The sequence below is a fragment of the Eufriesea mexicana genome, unplaced genomic scaffold (genome assembly GCF_001483705.2).
Source record: "Eufriesea mexicana isolate 0111107269 unplaced genomic scaffold, ASM148370v2 scaffold620, whole genome shotgun sequence".
Lineage (NCBI taxonomy): Eukaryota > Metazoa > Arthropoda > Insecta > Hymenoptera > Apidae > Eufriesea > Eufriesea mexicana.
Window position 1 is genome coordinate 395,586 of NW_016908778.1, and position 22,544 is coordinate 418,129.

Sequence of the window (22,544 nt, forward strand, 5' to 3'; positions counted from 1 at the left end):
CGATTTCGGTGGTAGCGGTTATTTTTGTACGGCGCGGGACATAGCGGTGTACGAAATGCCACGGTTCTACACGTTGGATTACATAATGGTTCAGCAAACCCTACCTTCTCTTCGTCAACCGATGCTGAAATGCTATTGTTAGCACCGTCGCTACCATTGGTAATAATAAATTGAAACGTCACTTCACGAAACGCGGGTCGACATATTTTTAGAGCATCGGAAGCGAAACGTAGAGGGGCGTGTATGAATATGCGTATTGGACGAGGTGGAATTAAGATGTATAAATGAATTTTGTATCTTGTATACGTCTGTATATTCGAGGAAAAATAACCTATGAAGATGCATTTATCGTGTCTTACTATATTTCGAATATGACCATTTTTATTTCTACGACATCCACTTGGAATCGTTTGTTCATTTAAAAGGGTAAAAAATAATAGAAGAACGAGATAGAAAAGATTACTGAAACTTTAGTCAAATCAATTATGCTAATATTGCTCAATTTTATAAACGTTATTGGTTAGTTTATATTTCGTTTAAATAAATTTGTGTTTTATTTTGAGTCATTTAATCGAACATTGCGAAGTCTGCCATTTATTAACCAAACTTTGAAATTGTTGTTATACGTTTAGAGGAATTTAAAATTCATTATTCTTTCGCTAAAATCGCGTGACATACTGGGTGTCCTGAAATGAAATCTAGGATTTCGAGAATACAAATTTTTCCTTTGGAAGCATACTTGCAAACAATCCTTTCCAGAGATATTAATTTTCAAAATTACGATGCTATAGAAACGAATAAGACACGAATATTTCGTTTAAAATAGAAAATTGAGGGAATGGAAATTACAGGAATGACAGAAGAAAATTAGAAGAAATTAAGAAATGTTAATTGATCACTCGTTCCTTTATTTGTATTTCAAACAAAATAGTCGAGAATTATCATAAAGCAATACAAGTAAAAAATTTATATTTTGATATTATTCATTTTTATAATCGAGTAACTTCTGAAATTAGTATTTCTTGAAGCATTTACAAGCATACTTTCAAAAACCTTTATTCCTCTCGAGGACCTCGATTCGTACCTCAACTGTGGTCATTTAACCCAGGTCATTTAACGCTGTATTATGAAAACTTATTTCAAATATTATTTCAAACGATAGAAAATAAAAATTCGCAACGAAATATTTAAAATGTGAGTAAAGATAGGACTAAAAATTAGAAATGAAAATGTTCCTCGCGGAATTCCCGAGGTTCCATAGAACAGTCGAATGTCAGGTCGAAAAGATGGGATAAAGTGAAATAAATAAGAAAGAAATGCCCGTACAGACGAAGCAATTCCGCAAGGACCAGCTAGCCCAAGTGAATCCGCCGAAATACGAGAAAACGGAAGACATGGCCGACTTGACATTCCTGAACGAGGCTGCTGTGTTGCACAACTTGAAGCAGCGATACTACAGCAACCTAATCTACGTAAGTGAAACTGTTTCTACTTCTACTAATCGAGTTTCCCTTTTCTTTCCCACGAAAATAGACCAAGGACTTCAAAAAAGATCAGCTGCAGCAAGTAAATCCACCGAAATATGAGAAATGCGAGGATATGTCAAATTTAACTTACCTCAACGATGCTTCGGTCCTCCACAATTTGAAGCAACGTTACTACGCCAAACTCATCTACGTAAGATTATTTCAACCCAGCAGAGGTTTCCCCTTTGCTCTTTCGTCAACGTTTCTTCGTTTTCGCCTTTGGCTTTCACCAATGGCAACGTTTCTCCCTCGTGCCCCTGGGGACGTTGGATAAAGCACGCTGGACGTGCCACCACGTTCCTCGTTGAATTCTCATTCTTCCTAGAATCGTGTCACGAACGGTGATCTCGATGAAATTGCATGAAATTGCGTCGAAAGGTCGAGACATCGATCACAGGTACTTTGACTGACCAGGGTGTCTCGACGACCGAATTCACTTTCTCATCCAATGATGTAAATACCCACGAATCTTCGACTTTCCGAGTACTTTCTTCCAAATGCATGGTCATCTTGGTGATTCGCAAACGTCGTCTTATAAAACACATATACGTGTAGCGACGTATTGTTGCTTATTTTTTCTTTTCTTTTTTTTGTCCAGGAGGTTGTACGAACTTTGACAATTACGTTTATTGGATCTTCGTTGTTTCCAGTGTAAACAAAGTTCTCGTCTCAAGACACGAGTTACTTTCCCATGAAAAAATCTTACTCGTTTTTTCATCCTAAAATATGAGTTTTCGTTTACTAATTTGTAAATACAGACACATGCACGTGTGCATATATATGTATGGTTTGTATACACGTATGTTTGCAGTTCAAAATCAGTCTTGTTACATGAAATGCATAAAATTGAAATAGAAAATTGGCATTTGAAAAATATGGAATCCACTATTTGTAAATTATGTGTACGTATAATGCAACGTCACTGATTTTTGATCTGTGTGAAACATGATTTTTACTCGTTTCGTTCGCTATAGTGTGTATGTTTAATTAAGATATCGGTGATAATTTAATTCCATTATATAGTCTTCTTGTCAGAGAAATTGTCAAGTGTCGACGAGTAAAAATGATCTATAAACATGTTCTTTTACCGTGTCAATGAAGAGGTGAAATTCGAACCAATTTTTGGGGAATTTTGTGTCTTAACGACTCGACTAACTTCCACAGTTTGAAGCATTTTTCGTACAATGTGCGATGATTGTTTTCAGACCTACTCTGGCCTCTTCTGCGTTGCCATTAATCCCTATAAAAGATTCCCCGTATACACCCAAAGGTGCGCGAAACTTTACCGAGGCAAGAGACGTAATGAAGTGCCACCACACATTTTCGCCATTTCCGACGGTGCCTACGTTAACATGCTTACCAGTGAGTACATTGCCACTATTACTTTGACAGAATAAGAAATTAGAATGAAAACCCTAAAATAAAAATTTCGAACAGAAAATCGAGGGAATAAAATTTAACATAGAAAATTTATTCTATAAAATTTAAAAAATAATTAATTTTGTCGAAAGCAGCTTTATGCTTGAAAGTAGCTAATTTCAGTATTAAAAATTTCGATATCCAGTCGCTCGTGAAGATATTCAAACGTTTGTGTCCCAAATTTTTCACGAATGAAATACAGGTGAAAGATTGGAATAAAAATAATATATTTTTTAAAATATTATTCTCCAAGTCCAACACGTGTATTTCATCTCCATAAAATTCTGTACAGTAACGTTGAAATATTTTCGTGAATGGCTTTATATTAAATGAATAATGTAATTAAAAAATTCCAAAGTTATGTGATTCAAGAACAGAGTATTTCAGTATTTCAGTTACCTTAATCGTGAAAAATTTTCAAAGTACGTTAATGGTAAAATATCGACGAATATAAAATAGGGGAATGCTGTATGTACCAAAATTCATGAGTCTCGTTTCGTTTACAGACAGTGAAAATCAGTCCATGTTGATTACCGGTGAGTCTGGTGCCGGGAAAACTGAGAACACGAAGAAAGTAATTGCGTACTTCGCAACTGTCGGTGCCTCGACCAAGAAGTCAGATGATTCGAGCCAGAAGAAGGGTTCTCTGGAAGATCAGGTCGTCCAGACTAACCCCGTCCTGGAAGCGTTCGGTAACGCAAAGACCGTCCGTAATGATAACTCCTCACGTTTCGTAAGTCTTTCTTTGTATCTATTTCTTACTTACATACTACACGTGTATTTCTTACATCACGTACACGATTACATATTTTATTCAGATGGAACGATAAAACTGAAATTATCGAAATTAAGGGTGGATTCCTTGAAACTTTGTAAACCCTCGAAACTCGAGAAAATTTGGAGTTTACGAATTTCAAATTTTCCATTTATTTTCTTAATGATTACGGTATTCAAAATTTTTTATTTTTTTTTGTTTATTTTAATTCAAAATACTATTGGACGTTTCTTAGATGATTCGAGTATTCGAGAATTTTTGAATTCTTTGTAATTAGAATTTTGCATTTCTTTAGGTGATTACTTGATACTTTGTGTCTTTTTTCGTAATTAGTGTATTCGAAATTTTACTTCTTTTGTGATTATGAAATTTTTGAAACTGAGGTGAAAAAAAATATAAAATCGATGATTAAAGTGTTAAAGAATGTTCGATTTTTGTGATAGTAAATGCGCGACGATCTACTTTTTTGACGTTGTATAGATTGGAAATCGATTATGGTCGTAAAGAAGCAGATTCAGTTCCTAGAAATAAAATATTTCTATTTCAGAACAAAATTGACACTTTAAATTTCAAAAATTTCGAAGTTTTGCAAAATTTTCAATTCGTGTATCGATGATTTTATAATGAATTTCTAATACAGTCCTACTTAAAATGTAATTCGCTACACGATTCTTCGATTCTCACATGGACTTGTAAATATGAATTGAATGAGCTTTCTTATCCTCGAATAGGGTAAATTCATCCGTATCCACTTCGGTCCCTCTGGAAAACTGGCCGGTGCTGATATTGAAACATGTAAGTTTCACTTAAAATTTCTGACAGACATTTTACATACATCGTCTCTTTACTAAACAGCAATATTTATGCAAATCTATATCTTCATGCGAAATAATTAAAATCATGAGGACTGAACAGAAATTTGTTTAGTCCTTAAATAAAATTTTAGAAATACAACTTTTATTTGTATATTTTATATATTGAACATATTTATATATTTTACACACATGTATCAAGTATAAATTTCTTAGACGAGTGCATAAATTGGATAGAAAATTCAACGTAAAAATTATTATTATTAATATTATCACGTAAAAAGATAAGTAATTTAAATATATTATTCAAAATTAGTTACACGTCGAAATACCATATAAAATTTTTACATGGTGTCAATGCAAATTTGATTACATCTCTCAAAGTTTAACAACAAAATATTTCGATTAATTCAAATTTTGATGCATAAATTTAAAATATCACAGATTCGGAAGAAGATTATTACAATATAGTCCAGAAAAATTACAGGAAATAAATTTTCTCTATATAATACATATATTTTATACACCTCTTGTATATTTCGATTATGTTTGCACGAAAATCCGCTTAAAATCTCTACTTATGACAAGTGATATAGGAATCTCGGGATAGATTTTTTTGCGTTGTATTTACAAACATATATATAGAGATTAATTTGGATAGAAACGTAGTTGGCTTTATTCCATCGCTACTTTTTTTAAATAATATATTCGTTGTACATGCGTTTTATCTTACCTCCGGTTTGCGTCATGCATACCTACCTGCGCGTGGAAACAATTGCATCACGATTTATTTCGGAACAAACTTAATTACCCTTCGATTTTTTAATAACTTGTTCCTTGTTTCCATATGAATTTATTTCTTTTCATGCAGATCTGCTGGAAAAGGCCCGTGTCATCTCTCAACAGGCTCTTGAACGCTCGTACCACATCTTCTACCAGATTATGTCAGGCTCAGTCCCTGGTTTAAAGGGTAAGACCATCCAGTTTCTAATCCAGAGATTACTCGATATACAAATTATAAACTGCATTTTATAATAGTAACATATGACAAATTTTTAAGCGACGATTTATTTGGCGAGTCGAAGGTTGTCTTTAGGATGAAAGATCTGTCTTTCTCACGATTAAGTAACACAGCCACGTTGGCTAGTGTACTTTTGGGACTCTCAGTCCGATTAGAAAAGTTCAACGAACGTGATCTAGGAAAACTTGAATTTCCAAGTTGTCAATGTACGAAAACGTAATTTAAGCTAGCTATACGTCTTTAACATCGTTCACAGGTAAAGACCTTTTCAGGAGACTTTGAACATTTCCTGATCCCTCCTATTCTTACCTTCGAGCCGAAAATTGAAAGACAGAAATTAGAAAAAGTGTCAGGTTGCAGCAGAAATTGTGTGAATCGCTAGACGTGTAATACGGCATATCGACTGTTGTGGAGCCACTTCTCTCTATTCTGTCAGATTTCTTACTTGTTTGATCCTCGTTCCATGTAGAAATGTGCTGCCTCACGAACAACATCAACGACTACTACTTCGTCTCTCAGGGCAAGACCACGATCCCAAATGTTGACGACGGCGAGGAGTGTGGTTTGACCGACGTAAGAACCTGACGATCATGCCAGGGCTACGCAACTCTCACTTGTCTCCTCTGTTGCCCTTTTCCCTACCCTAATTGCTACACTAGCCGCCGATATTCTTTCTAGCTTCTGTTGTTGTTACTCCCGTTTCGATTTTCCACGCCCCTTTCTCTTGAGTTTCTTTGATTGTTCGCTGTTTGTAGAATTAGGATGGAAAATGGTTTATTTTAATGATTCTCATGGATGAGAGAAGTATCAAGGTAGCATCTTCTATCTCGCGTTTCTACCTCTATTAAGCTTATGGGATTTATAATTCCAGACGAGATCGTCGATGCCTACCTTCGTATTTTTCTCCACTAGCAGTCCCTGAGTTACTTTCAATAACGTCCTTTTAAAGTACAGGACTTTTTTAAATCTGTAGCTGAATCTCCCACAGGAAAGTTAGCGAGGAGGCGCTAAACGAAGAAACGGTATTTCAGAGAACTGTACCGTACGCTATCCTTACTCTTGTGACTACCCATTAATGATCATCCTTGTTAGAATCGAGATCCTAAATTGTCAGACGTGTTCCTCGATTTATCGTGACAGTATATATACTGTCAAAATAACTGATATCATCAAAAACTAATTATAATTCGAACTATTTCCTTTTGATTATTTATTATATATTATTTGTTACGAATGTATGTATAATAAATATCAAAGACCACGTAGAATTTAAAATTTCACCTAGATTACTTACTATATCGATTATAATGTATCTTATATGGAGGAAGACAATTTAGGAAACATGTATCCCAAAACAACTTTTATAGGTCAAGTTGCTCCAATTTAACAAATCAATGATTTACAAGATCAGACGATTTTTGTGACAAAATCGTTCTTTTTGAATAGACGTTCATGTATATACTAGTCCTTGTAGATGCATTCCGAAGGAAAGCCACCAGGAAACATGGCACCCTCACTTGTAGTTAATACCTGCATGTCTTTTTGTTCTTTCTTGGCCGTCTATAGAAATGTTGCTGCTGTCCAACAACGTCCATGACTACTACTTTGTGTCGCAAGGCAAGACGACAATCCCTGGCCTTGATGATGGCGAGGAACTTTTAATCACCGATGTAAGTGCTTCCCTTTGACCGGTCAAGCACTATTCTCTGCGATATTCGAGATCGAAGTATTCACCCAATGTGACAACTCAAAATAGAGATCACTGAATTTCTGATCATCAATTTTTCTATTTTAATGCTTTCTTTTTCAATGCTTCGTATTTTACGACGTCGTGTTTTTCGTTTCTTGGTATTTCAAAATTTTTGAAAAATTTTTTGGAAATTGGATACACGAAATTTTATTTTTAAAGATCAAACATGTGCGTGTACGTTTGATATTTGGGAGGTGAATAATTCCATCTTGAAAATTGCTACTAAATTCCTTTGTATACTACTTTATGTACCTTACTAGCAATCTCTTTTTCTACAGAAGCGAAACAACTCTTCAAGCTTCGTGTTATTGTCTTTGGTTTCACAGTAATACTTTAGTGGTATATGTGCTGAGATTTATCACTGTTTGCCACATATTCTTTCTCTCTTTCTGTCTCTTTCTCTGTCTCTTTCTCTCTGTCTCTCTCTTTCTTTCTCTGTCCATCTGTTTATTTCAGCTCATCGATGCATCATCTCTTATTAAAATGTAACCAATTCATATTCTTTTTAACAGCACACGTAATAATGTTAGCAGCAAGAACGGCAACAACGGAAGAATTATCATTTTCTGCTTCTAATTCTCTTATCTACATTCTGTTCTCTCTTTCTCTTTCTCGTTGTTCTTGTACTTCTCTTTCTTCTTTCTTTTCTCTATTGCTCTTCTTCTTTCAGCCTGTCGCAAATCATTTGGCACATGTTCATTCTTTCCTTTCTCTCTCTCGTGCTCGTCTTGCAATTGCTCGCGACATTTTATCGGTTATGGTAGCAACGAAAAGTCAAAAAGTGCTTAATCAATTCGATTATTATACGTTTCAAGTTATCACGTATCGAGTATAACTGATTGCAAAATTAAAAGAACGCTTAAGAACGAGAGGTAGAAATTGTAAACTTCCAAGATACGCATAGCGAGGCGAGATAAAATGGAGAGCCATTGCAAGTGGTAGCTTCAACGACACAACGCTCGTAAAGCAGGCAGCTTGAAAACTGAACAAAATAATGCAGAATTAACCCTGCTGAGCAACCGGATCGGGGACTATTGGTACATTAGCCAGGGTAAGACCAGAATTCCGGGAGTCAACGACGCCGCGGACATGGAAGACACGGACGTAAGTCCAACCCCAGGGTGCACGAAAGATCTTGGCAAACTTTTCGTCACTTTGTCGAAATTGTTTCTTTCGACCTTATCTAGTTCTCGAATCTTTTTCCTCGTCTCTCTTCTTCCACGTATCGCTCTGTGCCTATTGCAGACAGAGCAAGATCGTAGAGGGCAAAGTGACAGAAAAGTTGGGCCGAGGTTTTCATCACCCCCTCGCGCCCCGCCTGCGAAAGCTTCCTGCCGCCGCAATCGGGGTGCGGGGAGATTGGGGGAGGAAAGGAATACTTTGATTCGAAATATTCTCACTCGAGGTAAAGCAAATCGAGCCCCCAGGTACCCGCTCCCCGATCAGCTCCGACTCACCTATCTCTCCTTTTGCGCCAACACTTTGTCGCTCATTTGCAGCAACCGGGAAGAACAACCAGGGATAACGAGCTGGTTTTTATCGACCATCAATTTCCTTATAGTTTCTTGCAGTAACCTTATAGTATAGCACATTTGCCATCTCCGAGATATTTTTCGAATAGGTAGTACCTAATGTGAGGTAAAAATTTATATACGTACGATTTGAGCAGTGTCTGTAATTTGGTTGCTATTCGTAGTCGACCTTCGATATTTCAATTGTTGAAATTTTACGTAGATCAAGATCAATGTCTGAAGACTTACCTTAGAGACTCTGTTTTTAAAAGGTTTTTAGGGAAGTCATCTGGAGGACTGATGAACGGTATATCTATAGTGACTATCACGAATTATTTGGGATCTACGAATATCGAGTAATTTGAAATTGAATACGAGTCACGCTATAACTCATTTTCTTCAAAATGCTTCACAGACATGTGTTTATTGTCCAACAACATATACGACTATGTCAACGTGTCTCAAGGAAAAATCACAATCCCCAACGTCGACGACGGTGAAGAATGTTCACTGACGGACGTAAGTCCTTAGAAAATGGATTCTTGAAACCATAATTTTTTTCTACGTACCTTCACATGGTCTCTCACACTACCATGTGTACTTTCCTATGTATGTGAAGATCTATCTATGTACCTTCTTTTGTAAACCCTCAACTGTATATCTATATTTCTGTCGAACTTCCTATTTATGACAGCTATCACGTCGATAAATAGTAACGAATTTTATTAATAATTAAATTTACACAGTTTCATAAAATTATCGATATTTAATAATTTAATCTTAACTTGCATCACTTCGTTACTGTATTTTTGTGCGAACATTTGATTTCGTCGATTCGAGTAATTTCATAAAAATATTCTTATTATTTTTCAAACATTTTATTTTATTAATTCTAATTTTTAGAATTTTCTCGATACCTTACTTCGTTAAACGTAATTTTTCACGAGAGTATAATATATAATAATATATCTCGAATAAAAGACTAGGTATAAAATGTTGGGCTAACCGAAACCTGAACTTTTGAAAAGATTTAATAGTTGAATATAAGACTAAATTAAATATGAATTAAAATATTTTTCGTTACTATTCAGCACTGGGACTCCATGTACATAAAGGTTGACCCCCGATTGTCAAATTACCTTCTACCTGTTTCTCACGATTGTTCGTCCGAATCCAATTTTTGACCTGGACGTACGTATGAAAAGTTACAGAAACCAATCGTCAGTTCCTCATACTTCTGGAACGAAGATTGCGTGTCCGTTGGTTTGGAGGCAATACTTTATGCAACTTCGATAAATTATTGTCTACATGTCCCGGAACGCAAGCACCATGTCTTTCTGTGTTTAAACCAATTTAGACTCCTCTAAATATCGTGACGCTGATGAAAGAGGATTTCTTTGATCGTGCATTCACGGAAACCCTGTATACTTAACGAATGCAACTTGTCTTGTTCTTGATTTTCCCAGACCCCCTCCAAAACGTCAAATTCAGACAGCCTCGAGATGGAAATTCTCGACGGTTGGAGATACGTTCAGCCTCGAGGCAAAGCTGACATCCGAATGGGTAACGACGTTGCACCTGAACGAATCGAGTGTCTTCAGGGGCCCATTCCAAAGAGCCATAAAATCGGCTGTGAACCCTTGTTTTCGTTTTGAACGAAGGAGGCAATTCGCAATTGCGCAGACTAAGCGATTGAAAACGAAAGAAACATCGATCCTCCTTCGCGATCTTCTTCGATCTTTTTCCTCTTCTATCTTTTCTCTCTTTTCACGTCGATTGTGCAGAGTTTCCGTTTCTTTACTTGACACGGAAGTGTAAGCTTCGACGAAAGCGGCTATATGATACGAGCTCTGCTTCCGCTTTCTCATTTTTTTCCTTTTTTTTTAATACGTAAATCCGAGCTTAGTTTTCCGCAGCTTTGGTCAATTTTCATAAGCTTTGCGTACAAATTTCGCTTATGGCATGGGAAAATCGTAAAGAGGCTATCGAAGATGTTTTTCAAAGAGTTTTGAAAAATGATCGTTTGTCACTCGTCGATAGTCTCTTTAGAAAGATCATCCACCTTCAGGCTTTATATCTGCGTTATCCTTGTGTGATCCTACTAATAGTAATTTAGTATCTTCTCCAATGAAAGTATCTTGATTATCATTGTATCAGAAGTATTAGATGTTTGTTGCCGTTACGAGCTTTGTTTCTTTTCTTTCTTTTTTTTTAAATACGTGTTAGTCTTGCGAAAGATGTATTTACTCGTGCAAAAAGTCGAAAGTTTAACGCGAAACGTAATTTCGCTGTACTTAACTTCTGATACGAAGTCACGCATGGCTGTAGCTAATTATTCATTTCCAACTGTAGCAAGCCTTCGACGTACTGGGCTTCACTCAAGAGGAAAAGAATGACATCTACAAGATCACCGCCGCTGTCATGCATATGGGTGGCATGAAGTTCAAACAAAGGGGTCGCGAAGAACAGGCTGAAGCTGATGGCACCGAGGTACTTGTCCGATTAAATTTACACGTAAACTCAGTGATACATACGTGACCACTTTGTTATTTAAAGTTACCGTGGAATTTTGCAGTATCGAAGTTCTGGATTGGATTTTAAGTCATTTTAAATGATTTAAAATCACCAGTTGATGATATTTATAATATGAATATAAAACTTGGATAATAATCGTATGTAAATTACGATGAAGTATTTACATATGATTATCGTCGAGTCATAATAAATTCGAGTTAATTGAATTTTATATTAAATGAAAGTGATAATTTGCAATGTTATTTAAGTTCGAACAGAGGTATGCTAATGATAAATTAATTAACTATTTATTTTATTTTCAAATGGATATTTTCATCTATTTATTTTCAAAGAGATTCCAAAAATTTAATATTCATAATTACTGACGTGAATTAGCGTTATTTCGAATTCCGTTTCTGACTGTCAGTATCACGATTTCAAAGGACAATTTCTTCCAAACTCGCATTATAGAGTTAAAAAAGTTGAGAAAGCTGTGTTAGAAAGTTAGAAGATTAGAAAAATTAATTTCGTTAAATTTAATCGAATTTCCTTGAATTTAATCGAATTTTGTCTAATCGAATCGAGTTCCATTTAATGGCACGTTACCCTTGTTTCTTCTACCAATCTCCTAGCAGGAATCACGAGCAAATGTTCTGTCCCGCAGGAAGGTGAACGTGTCGCCAAATTGCTTGGTTGCGACTGTGCCGATCTTTACAAGAACTTGTTGAAACCAAGGATCAAGGTCGGTAACGAGTTCGTAACCCAAGGTCGTAACAAGGACCAAGTAGCATACTCCGTGGGTGCCTTGTCGAAAGCCATGTTCGACAGGCTGTTCAAATGGCTGGTGAAAAAGTGTAACGAGACCCTGGACACACAACAGAAAAGGCAACACTTCATTGGTGTACTGGATATTGCTGGTTTTGAGATCTTCGACGTAAGTTTCCTCAAGTACTATACATGCTATACTATACACATTCCACCAAGAACAAGTATCGATCGTTGGCGATTTTGTATGAACAAATATCTTTACATGTCATTCCTTTAAATTCGATATTTACCTTCAGATATTTTAATATACCTAGATAACAAAATTCTAAACTGAAGTGTACGTGTGTGGATACACACGTATGTGTTCCATGCACATACAGTACATCACAGAAATATTTCTACCTATGCTTATAATTACCGACTTTGAACAATTGCTATTCTTTTACTATACAAGTTTCAAAATTTTTATTAACGAGAACACGTATCGTATTAATTAAACTTCCCATCGAAATGAAATTTACATTAAAATAAAAATTCGGTGTATCGTGAATAAAAATGAAAGAAAGTCAAATTTAAATTTAATTTAATACACGTTTTCGTCAAATAGAATGTTGAAACTTGTCTTCTAAATTAATAACAATTGATTCAAAGTAGGTTTAAACGAAGAAGTTAGCTACGTAAAAATACTTCTGTTATTCACTGTTATATATTTTCGGAAAAAAGATTTTCCATTCTCTAAAATTGCCAACATATAAAACACGTTAATGAACAACATTGGAAACAGAAAACACGAATAAATTATCGATATATTTCCAACAGCACACAATCGCGTTGACAACGAGTGACTCGACTAATTAATAATTATTAATTAATAATTATTAATTGTAAACAAATGATAAAAAATTTCCCTTATCAAAAAAGTCACCAGTTGTATAATCTCACCTGCAAAACGAAATTTACGATAGATCGTTACAAGTAACGACAAAACACATGAATCCACATCTCGAAACACGAAATTACTTAACACGAAACACGAAATGATATTTTACGTCTAAAGGGTAGAGAAACTCCGTGTTAACGATTCGACAATTTCTCCCCAAAATGATTCTTTCAGGGCTGTTTGAAAATTATTCCGTGAATTTTCGGCTCTCTGTTCAGTAGCAAAAAATGGCACGTTTCATTTCGTTGTTTAGTTTAACGGTTTCGAGCAACTGTGTATCAACTTCACCAATGAGAAACTGCAACAATTCTTCAATCACCACATGTTTGTCCTCGAGCAAGAGGAGTATAAGAGAGAGGGTATCGTCTGGCAATTTATTGACTTCGGAATGGACTTGGCTGCCTGTATTGAGCTGATCGAGAAGGTAGCCCCGTGCAGAAACGTCGCGAATGTCCATTTTGTTCTAATTTCGTCTTTCATAGAATATACCTTCTGTTATGTCAACTTACCTGTTTTAATTTAGACAAAATCTTCCAATTACACGATGCCTGATCTCACTAGGAGATTCTTCCTTGAGTGTTTCCAACATCGACTAGTGGTCATCTGGTTTATGAACGTTTCCTATCATTGTTTATCAACCTATTTTTCGGAACTTAAATGTCGTACCCCAATTTGACATTGCACATATTTTTCTCTAGAAAGATTGTTAAATGTTTGAAAATATTTTATTTGTGGATACACTTCTGAATCCCCTTTTTTCATAGTTTCTAACGTTGACCCTGTTATATCCAAGAAAATAGGTCAAATGTCTTAGAATGTCTTGAATGAACTTGTGAATTTGTTCCCTTTTGTTTTATTGCACTTTGTAAGTGGACGTATAACCCATTTCTCGTATGATGGCTGACATCCTGAGAAGATACATTTCATTTTGATATTACTTGCATTCCCTTCGAGTTAGGATACAATTCTTCTAGGTGTATTTGTTTAATAGAAATCTCTAATCTCCTTTAATCGTTTTCCAGAAAGCGCATGTTCCAATAAGATTTTGGACTTTTTCATAGAACAAGTGTTTACGATTAGAGCATGATTGTCCCTTTGGTCTGTTCATATTACCCGATACTTGGACTCGAAGACACGATTTCAATGTACAAATAGGTTCGATATGTAATGGTATAGCGATGAGGAAGGAACTTGGTAAAAATCCAGCGAATCAGTCGAATTCAATTCAGGTACAATTAATTAATTAAGGTACATAATCGCTATCAACCTGATTATCTTATAGTCTTCATCATTTCATCGGAAAGAGTAAAAACAGTGGACTTCACGATATGTAGAACGTAGCTATTGGTAATTATTAATAGTAGTTGATTAACCCTCTGAAAGTATGTAAGATTTGCTACCAACTGTCCATCGAGGAACAGGACGGTGATATCGTCTGAAAAATCGATTGAAATCGGTTTGTCATCGGTTGTTGCAGGAAGTAGACTAATATTTTGAGGAATTGGTAGTAAATTTATTAGAGTTGACGACGTGTTTACGAAGGAAAAGTGTATCACAACACACGTCTCAGATGATAGTACATGTATCGTGCTTTTCTCTAATACACAGTAGTGTTTTGATCCTCTGTCTATCCATTCAAATATTTGCAATGAAAATATGGTTGAAATTATGAACGAAAGTTCCTTTTTCCTTTAAATATTTTATATTTTATTATATATTTTTATATTCATCTTTTTATCTTTTTATATATTTTTATCTTTTTACACCTGAATTACACTTATGTAAGTATTTCAAGTTTTTGACGAAGAAAAGTTTTCTTCGTCGAAGTGAACAGACAGCAAATATTTGAAACATATTGCACAAATCTCTACCTTTCCTGTAAATAACAACACAGTACAAGTTGTAGTTCATTTTCTATAAACTCGAGAAGAGTTTAAACCTTTACGATCAAGAAACCTTTTATGTCAAATTGGTCAATCGACAATACAAATTTTGGAAATACAAACACAAATTTTGAATAGCATAAAATATATTTACGGTAAAAATACCAACATTTTCTCTATCACGCTATAAATTATCAATCATTTACTATGAAACGTGTTACAAGTTACTATCGTTTAAATTTTAGGCGATTCGATACTCGATAAATTAATCTTCTTTAATTATTACATCAAAGATTATGCTATATAGCATTATATTCGTAATAACTATAATATAGTTTCGTATTATAGTTAATTTATACGCCATGGAGAACATCATTATAGAAAGCTTCATTCGGAAAATATTATATTACATTCGCAATATTCACGATATTATAGAAATTATAGAAATTATTAGAGAATTATTAATATTATAGAAATTATTATAGAATTATTAATAATTAAATAATTGATAATTAAATTATTAGAAATATTATAGAAATTATGGTAGAAAAATGAAATTTGGCAAATTTGTCGATTGACTTGTCGACACGTTGACTTGTCCTATTAACTCGTTTTGTAGTGTTAGCAAAAACGAGAGTAAAGTACACATGTATACGTAGTTGTGTATGAAGTAGCCTCGAAATGACACAGAGTCAAAGAAAAATAATACAGGTGTACACACTGACGAAAAAGCATGCTTGATTCTTGCTCGAACAGTTCAACAGCTTCGAGCAGCTCTGCATCAACTTCACCAATGAGAAGCTTCAACAGTTCTTCAATCACCACATGTTCGTCCTCGAACAAGAAGAATATACGAAGGAGGGCATTCAGTGGGAATTCATAGACTTTGGCATGGACCTCCTCGCGTGTATTGAATTGATCGAGAAGGTACAAAAAGACAAATGAACCGATCGAATGGCAACGGACCATGTGACGGATCCAGCCATAAAAATAAAAGTGAACAGAAAACAAGAATGCAGCATAAGGATCCACAGAAAGACCAGTTGGATCTTTGACAAACGCAAAACTTAACGCTTATTAAGGCAAACCGCCATAGTGATCGTCCACTGTTTTCTTGATTTGATCGCAAATATTATCCGTGACTTTCTTTTTTTTTACCTTTTTTTTACTTTTTCCATTGTGTATTGTCCTTTGTGGTTGAATCGTTTCAGTGACAAGCAAACAATTTGTCGTCTCGCTTAGGCATTTTATGTCTATTTTCTTGTTTTCGTCTACCCTCCATCCCGTAACATCATGTTCGTTACTCTTAATAAATCTTACAATTTTCCTGTTTTCTTTTTATTTTTACTTCTTTTTTAATGAAAAGGTATCAGTTATGTAATTCTTTCTTGTGTTCGTACGCTATTTGTTTTATCAAAAGGCACATCGATGAAATAGGAAGGAATTTCTGTGTTCCCTCTTGGAGAGAGTTAGTTCACACGAACCTACTAATTAAAAAAGCATTTCGAGGATTAATCCCTTGCCAATTGCATCGATAGATTAGTCTCTATCCCTCAAAGCTGATTACTTTTCAAACATTAATACAACACTTCTAATTTTTTCTCATAATTTATTAAACTCCTTTTTCCAATTTCTTTTTTTTTTAACATTAATTTAAGGTTTTATAGCTACCCTTTTTATAGCCCAAGCCGTTTCGTGTTCAAGCCATTATACACGAAACTTGAATAATTTGTATCACTTTTATAACGATAGATCAAATTTGAAAACAACATTACACGTACTTACGTGTATATACAATATTTGTATTTTTATACTTTGCATTTTCGTTGTGCAATTTTATTGAAATTATCGAAGATTTTGGTGTAAATTAAATTATTTCTAGGACACGATTTTCTCTTGCACTTTTAATCGCTTTTTTACTTTTACATTTTTATACTTCTACACAAACACAATTAAGCTATCGTGTAATCAAGCATACACCATAAACAAGAATACTCTTTTCATGCAAGGAGTTCGAAATTTCTGTGCTTATTCCCGTAAACAAGAAAGTTTGAAAATCGTAGCAAACTTGAATTTTATTAATCGGATTCAATTTAGTAACATCTGAAATTGTTCGGCGAAATTAAGAATTGGTCTCCTCAGCTCCAGCATGAAATTAACGTGATCTCGATGATCATCGAATACAGGTTTCTTTTTGTCCTGTGCCAAATGATCGTCGAGAAGTACGTTACTCTCAGTCCTTGTAGCTTTCATCCTTATTTTACTTCTTTATTATAAATTACATTTCAAAATCAACTAATAAATCAAAGATATTTTGAATTGGTCGTAAAAGAAATAAAATTCGTTAAGGAATTGATAGAATAATAAAAATATTGGAAACAAAAAATTATTTCCAAATTAAAATTATTAAAATTAAATATTAAAATTATTTACAAATCCTTTCAAAGCAATTAAAAATTGGAAGTGACAATTGTTTTGCGACTAAATTACAATAACTTATCACTGTTATAACTGTTATTATAAAAATATGAAACATATGGAATTATTTTATAATCTTTTATAATTTAAAAAAGATGTTCGAGAAATTTTAAAATTTGTCATAAAATTTTTCATGAAACGTAGAAAATTGAAGGCTACAAAGACAAGAAACAACAACCAAACCACTCCAATTAATCTTAAATAATTAATCTTACTCTACTGATTCTTCTTTTCTTCCCTTTTGTTTTCTGCTCTCTCTTTCTCTTTCTCTCTTTCTCTCTCTCTCTCTTTCTCTTTCTCTCCCTCTCCTCGTGTCATACTTGGTCCCGTCTCATGCACCATGCTGTGTCACGCTCTGCCCCACTCGCGTTGTGCTGTAAACGCAACAGTACAACGGCTTTGAGCAGCTCTGCATCAACTTCACCAACGAGAAACTGCAACAATTCTTCAATCACCATATGTTTGTACTCGAACAAGAGGAGTACAAGAGAGAAGGCATCGATTGGGTGTTTATTGACTTCGGCATGGACTTGGCCGCTTGTATCGAACTGATCGAGAAGGTATTCCCACAGTTTTCTCAGAGAGGCAAAAGCAAGCCAGTGTATAAGCGAAGTATAAAAGAACGTACAGAAAATGACAAAAATCGGAGAAAGAACCAACGACCTGATCGATGGGAACTGTAATCGGTGTTTGCCACGAGCTTTTGACCAGAAATACGATTAGAACCTCTTTGACTGGTCCTCGATGTTATGGTGGTAGACGCTTTATCAACGACTCGATGCTTACTTCTTCTTGTCGTAGTTCTGGATATTTATTTGTTGTTATTGTTTCTGCTGCCATTGGGAACGAAGGTACTCGATACATCTACCTTCTTCTTCTTCGTTTCTCTTTACCTTGCTTTCCCTTGTCTCTTTCGTTTATTTTTATTCACCCTCGCAACGGCACTAGTGTCGTGCCTGTTACTATGTCCCCTCATTAAAATCGCTCATTGCAACGAAAATATTAATTGAGCACGGTTCATTATTAATTCAGCGAGGTATATCTGTCAGTCTTGACAGATACCATGTAGCCAAGTCTTTCGACCGAGATCTACATAGCAAAAGAAACATAAAAATTAGCCACGATCACCTCTAGTCAAAAATGTCTCAATGAAGCACTCCATTGGAATGCGAACCGAATTCTAAAATAATTACGACGATACTATATACCGTGGCGGCATCATTCTCACCCTTGTCACAAAATTGATTCCAGGTTTAAGGAGGTTCGAGGATTTTCTGTCAGTCCTCGGTAAACCCTTCGCTTCCTATAAAATTTTCCCACATTTCAATAGTACCCCCGTCTAAGTCAGGGCCTGCTAGGGGTAACTACTGACGAGTCCCAACTAGCAGGCCCAAGATGAAAGTGCATCCCTTCCTTTTCCTTCCATCCCTTCCAGCACCACGCAACACCGAGAATTACTGCCGACCAAACGACTTCAGCAACCATGAGGGAGGACCCCCTCGATACCATACGCCCCATTGAAATGAATCTCGTTATTATCCCTTATAATTATCGATCTATACTATATAATTATCGATTGAACTTACCACTACATCGCCTTTAACTTTTAAAACTAGAGTTTATCGATACACATAGTCGATGAACTTTTGTGTCCCTTTATCACTCATGTGGATTAATCATGCGTCATTTTGTGCACATTCAGCACCTTTCGTGATCCTTTGCAAGTCTACTACGAATCTGAAATGTGAAAACATTTCTGGAAGGTTTGAAACAGAAATTATTATGATATGAAAAATGAAACGATATTAAAAGATCCATGAGGAGTGATCAGTTTCGTAGCAGACTTGACAAAGCAGGTGAACCTTACGAAAGCATAACGTGAAACTTATGCGGTGCTTAAATGACAGCCCCGTTACGAATCCTGTTCCTATCGAAGGGATAAAAGATTCGATAAGGAATTGCCCATTGACAATTTGCAGATCATTGTTTTGTATAAGCAGCATTAATGACAGCTGACTTTTACCTCTGTTTTCTGTTCCGTTGCTTTTCCCCTCCCTGGTCTCGAGCAGTTCAACAGCTTTGAGCAGCTCTGCATCAACTTTACCAACGAAAAGCTTCAACAATTCTTCAACCACCATATGTTCATTCTCGAACAAGAAGAATACAAACGCGAAGGAATCGAATGGACTTTCATTGACTTTGGCATGGATCTGCAACAAACGATTGATCTGCTTGAGAAGGTATTGTTACACCATCGCATGGAACAGCAGGAACGAAAGGTCGACAGCTTCGAAAATTCGATAGAGTCGCTGCAAAAGAGAAATAAAACATAGTCGCGGAGGAAATAGCTTACAGCCGAACGGACATGTCATCAGCATGAGAATGTGATCATTTGCTCTCATACTTTGCTCCATTACACTAACGCTTTTCATAGGTTCACACTCATGGTATCCACGTTATGTCTTTTTTCTTTTTTTTCTTTATGCTTCTTCGTTTGTTCCATTATTTTGCATTTCATTATCTATCTCGAGTCTTTGTATTCATCTTGGCAGATTTTAAGACGTTTATTCGGAAAAGAAGGTATATATGTATATGAAAACGAAATGGTACCTAGCTAAACATATTTGAAAATTTGTACACGTTCCCAGGTACCATTTTTCCGTTTGCATGCTAAGATACACCAGATATTGTAGCTGTCACACGCTGTTCCTCGTGTTGAAACGCAAAGCAAATTAAATTTGTCGATTTTAATACGGACTTGTCAAGCGAAAAGAATCGACCGAGTACACAGGTAAAAGATCAGATGAAATTATCAATCAAGGACTACGACAAACCATCCAAGCCGTCTTTGTTTGATGCTTCCAAGCTTTCCTTGTTTTGTGTTGTCACTCCAGCATGCAGATGTGTTTATGTTCGTGTAGTTTTGTTAGTAAGTAAGAACAACCTTGGTCGAAAGTAGTATTACTATTTTAAAAAATCTCTGTTGATTAATTTCTACCATACTATTCTGTCATCTTTGATCTGGATTCTTCGTTACAGAAACTTGTTCTGTAAGTATGTGTAACGACTTTCTCAGATCAAAGAGGAAATTTGTTCAACGACCATCATTCGATATAAAAAGGATAATAATCGAGAGTAACGTTAATTTAATTTTAAAATATTGAAATACCTTTGCATACCCGTAATCACGATATGCAAAGTTGATTTTCAAGTATCGTTGAAATATTATTTATTTTGCTAAATAGTCGAATCAAACACGATGTACGATGAGGGAACGTTACTCTCGAAAATTCTGTCAAGACAGTGCAGAAAGTAATTCGTTGTTTGCATTCCGATATAGCCTATGGGTATCCTGTCCATCCTTGAAGAAGAATCTATGTTCCCGAAAGCCACTGATAAGACTTTCGAGGAAAAATTGAACAACAATCACCTTGGCAAGAGCCCTAACTATCTGAAGCCCAAGCCACCGAAACCTGGCCAACAAGCTGCTCACTTCGCTATCGGCCATTATGCCGGAAACGTACGCTATTTGTCCATTTTCACTTATTTTCTACTATATATGCTTCACGGTATTACTTTGTCTGTTAAGTATTACTGCTAGCACTTTAATATTACCATCAATACCCGACAAGGTATTATTATTAATGATGGTAGTACTATTTTACTAGTATATTTTTAAAAACGTTAATGGTAGTAACAACAATATTATTTTACTAGTAAAATAGTTGCTGGTAATAGTTTACAATGTTATTTCATTAGTAATGTCTCACACGCTATTGCTGGCAGCAATAATATTATTATCTCGAGAATTATTGCTAGTAGCAGAAATATTATTTTTACAATAATTTTTCATAAGATATTACTAAATACTAATAACAGTATGATTATTTTGAAAACGTTATTGGTAGTAACAGAAATATTATTTTACTTATGTTACTTCACAAAGTGTTAGTAGTAATGACAGTACCATAATTTTGCTAGTAATAATTTACAATGTTATTTCATTAGTAATGTCTCACATGCTACTGCTGGCAGCAATAATATTATTACCAGTAGCAGAAATACTATTTTTGTAATAATACTTCATAAGATATTACTGGATGCTAATAGCAGAACGATTATTTTTAAAAAAGTTATTGACAGTAACAGCAATATTATTTTATTAATGACACTTTACAAAGCGTTACTAATAATGACAGTAATATAATTTTGCTAGGAATAATTTACAGTGTTATTTTATTAGTGATATCTTACACACTACTGCTAGTAGAAGTATTATTTTTATAATAATACTTCATAAGATGCTACTACTAATAACAGAACGATAATTTCTGCAGTGATACTTGACAGGGTATTACTGCTGTCGATATCTGTATTACTATGCTGTTTTACGATAACTAAGTAATACCGATTCATTCTCTATGCCAGTAATAATCTCAAAGTGTCAATGTTTCATAAATTTCGCTGTTTCGCAAAAATTCATACAACTCGATTAAGTGATACACAACTCGAGGCTATAGAAGTATTTGATCGATAGGTACCATACAACATCACGGGATGGCTGGAAAAGAACAAGGACCCGTTGAACGACACTGTTGTCGATCAGTTCAAGAAATCCAATAACAAACTGTTGATCGAGATCTTCGCTGACCATCCTGGACAGTCCGGTGATACCGGTGGCGGCGGTGGTGGCAAGGGTGGACGTGGTAAGAAGGGTGGCGGTTTCTCCACGGTATCGTCGTCCTATAGGGAACAATTGAACAACTTGATGACCACTCTGAGAGCCACTCAACCTCACTTCGTCCGTTGTATCATCCCCAACGAAATGAAGCAACCGGGTGTCATAGATTCTCACCTTGTGATGCATCAGCTCACATGTAACGGTGTACTTGAAGGCATCCGTATTTGTCGTAAAGGATTCCCCAACAGAATGGTGTACCCTGACTTCAAACTACGGTAAGGATTTGTGTTCTCTTCTAGACGTAACCCATTCATTTGAATACGAATCTTTTAGCATTGAAATGTCACATTCCCTGTATTTCTATACGTGACGAATATTTGGAAATATTTTTAATTATTCTATCGTTAGACGAATATTTGGAAATATTTTTAATTATTCTATCGTTAGACGAATATCTTTAAATATT

General features: G+C 35.3%; 1 protein-coding gene across 17 annotated transcripts in view; it reads left to right on the forward strand.

Moving 5' to 3' along the window:
• Positions 1-22,544, forward strand: part of Mhc (myosin heavy chain) — a 53,301-nt gene that overhangs the window by 5,303 nt on the left and 25,454 nt on the right. For 4 of the 17 annotated variants that reach the window (XM_017898148.1, XM_017898154.1, XM_017898141.1 and 1 more), the window contains exons 3-13: positions 1,534-1,677; positions 2,732-2,888; positions 3,452-3,678; positions 4,452-4,515; positions 5,404-5,502; positions 9,230-9,333; positions 11,167-11,304; positions 11,993-12,262; positions 15,676-15,846; positions 20,738-20,917; positions 21,935-22,353. In XM_017898148.1, coding sequence (XP_017753637.1) covers positions 1,534-1,677; positions 2,732-2,888; positions 3,452-3,678; positions 4,452-4,515; positions 5,404-5,502; positions 9,230-9,333; positions 11,167-11,304; positions 11,993-12,262; positions 15,676-15,846; positions 20,738-20,917; positions 21,935-22,353 — 1,973 coding nt within the window. Of the gene's footprint in view, positions 1-1,533; positions 1,678-2,731; positions 2,889-3,451; positions 3,679-4,451; positions 4,516-5,403; positions 5,503-6,022; positions 6,127-7,119; positions 7,224-9,229; positions 9,334-11,166; positions 11,305-11,992; positions 12,263-13,289; positions 13,461-15,675; positions 15,847-17,786; positions 17,958-19,466; positions 19,638-20,737; positions 20,918-21,934; positions 22,354-22,544 lie in introns of all 17 variants that reach the window. The other 13 variants (XM_017898157.1, XM_017898155.1, XM_017898149.1 and 10 more) reach the window with 9 other exon arrangements.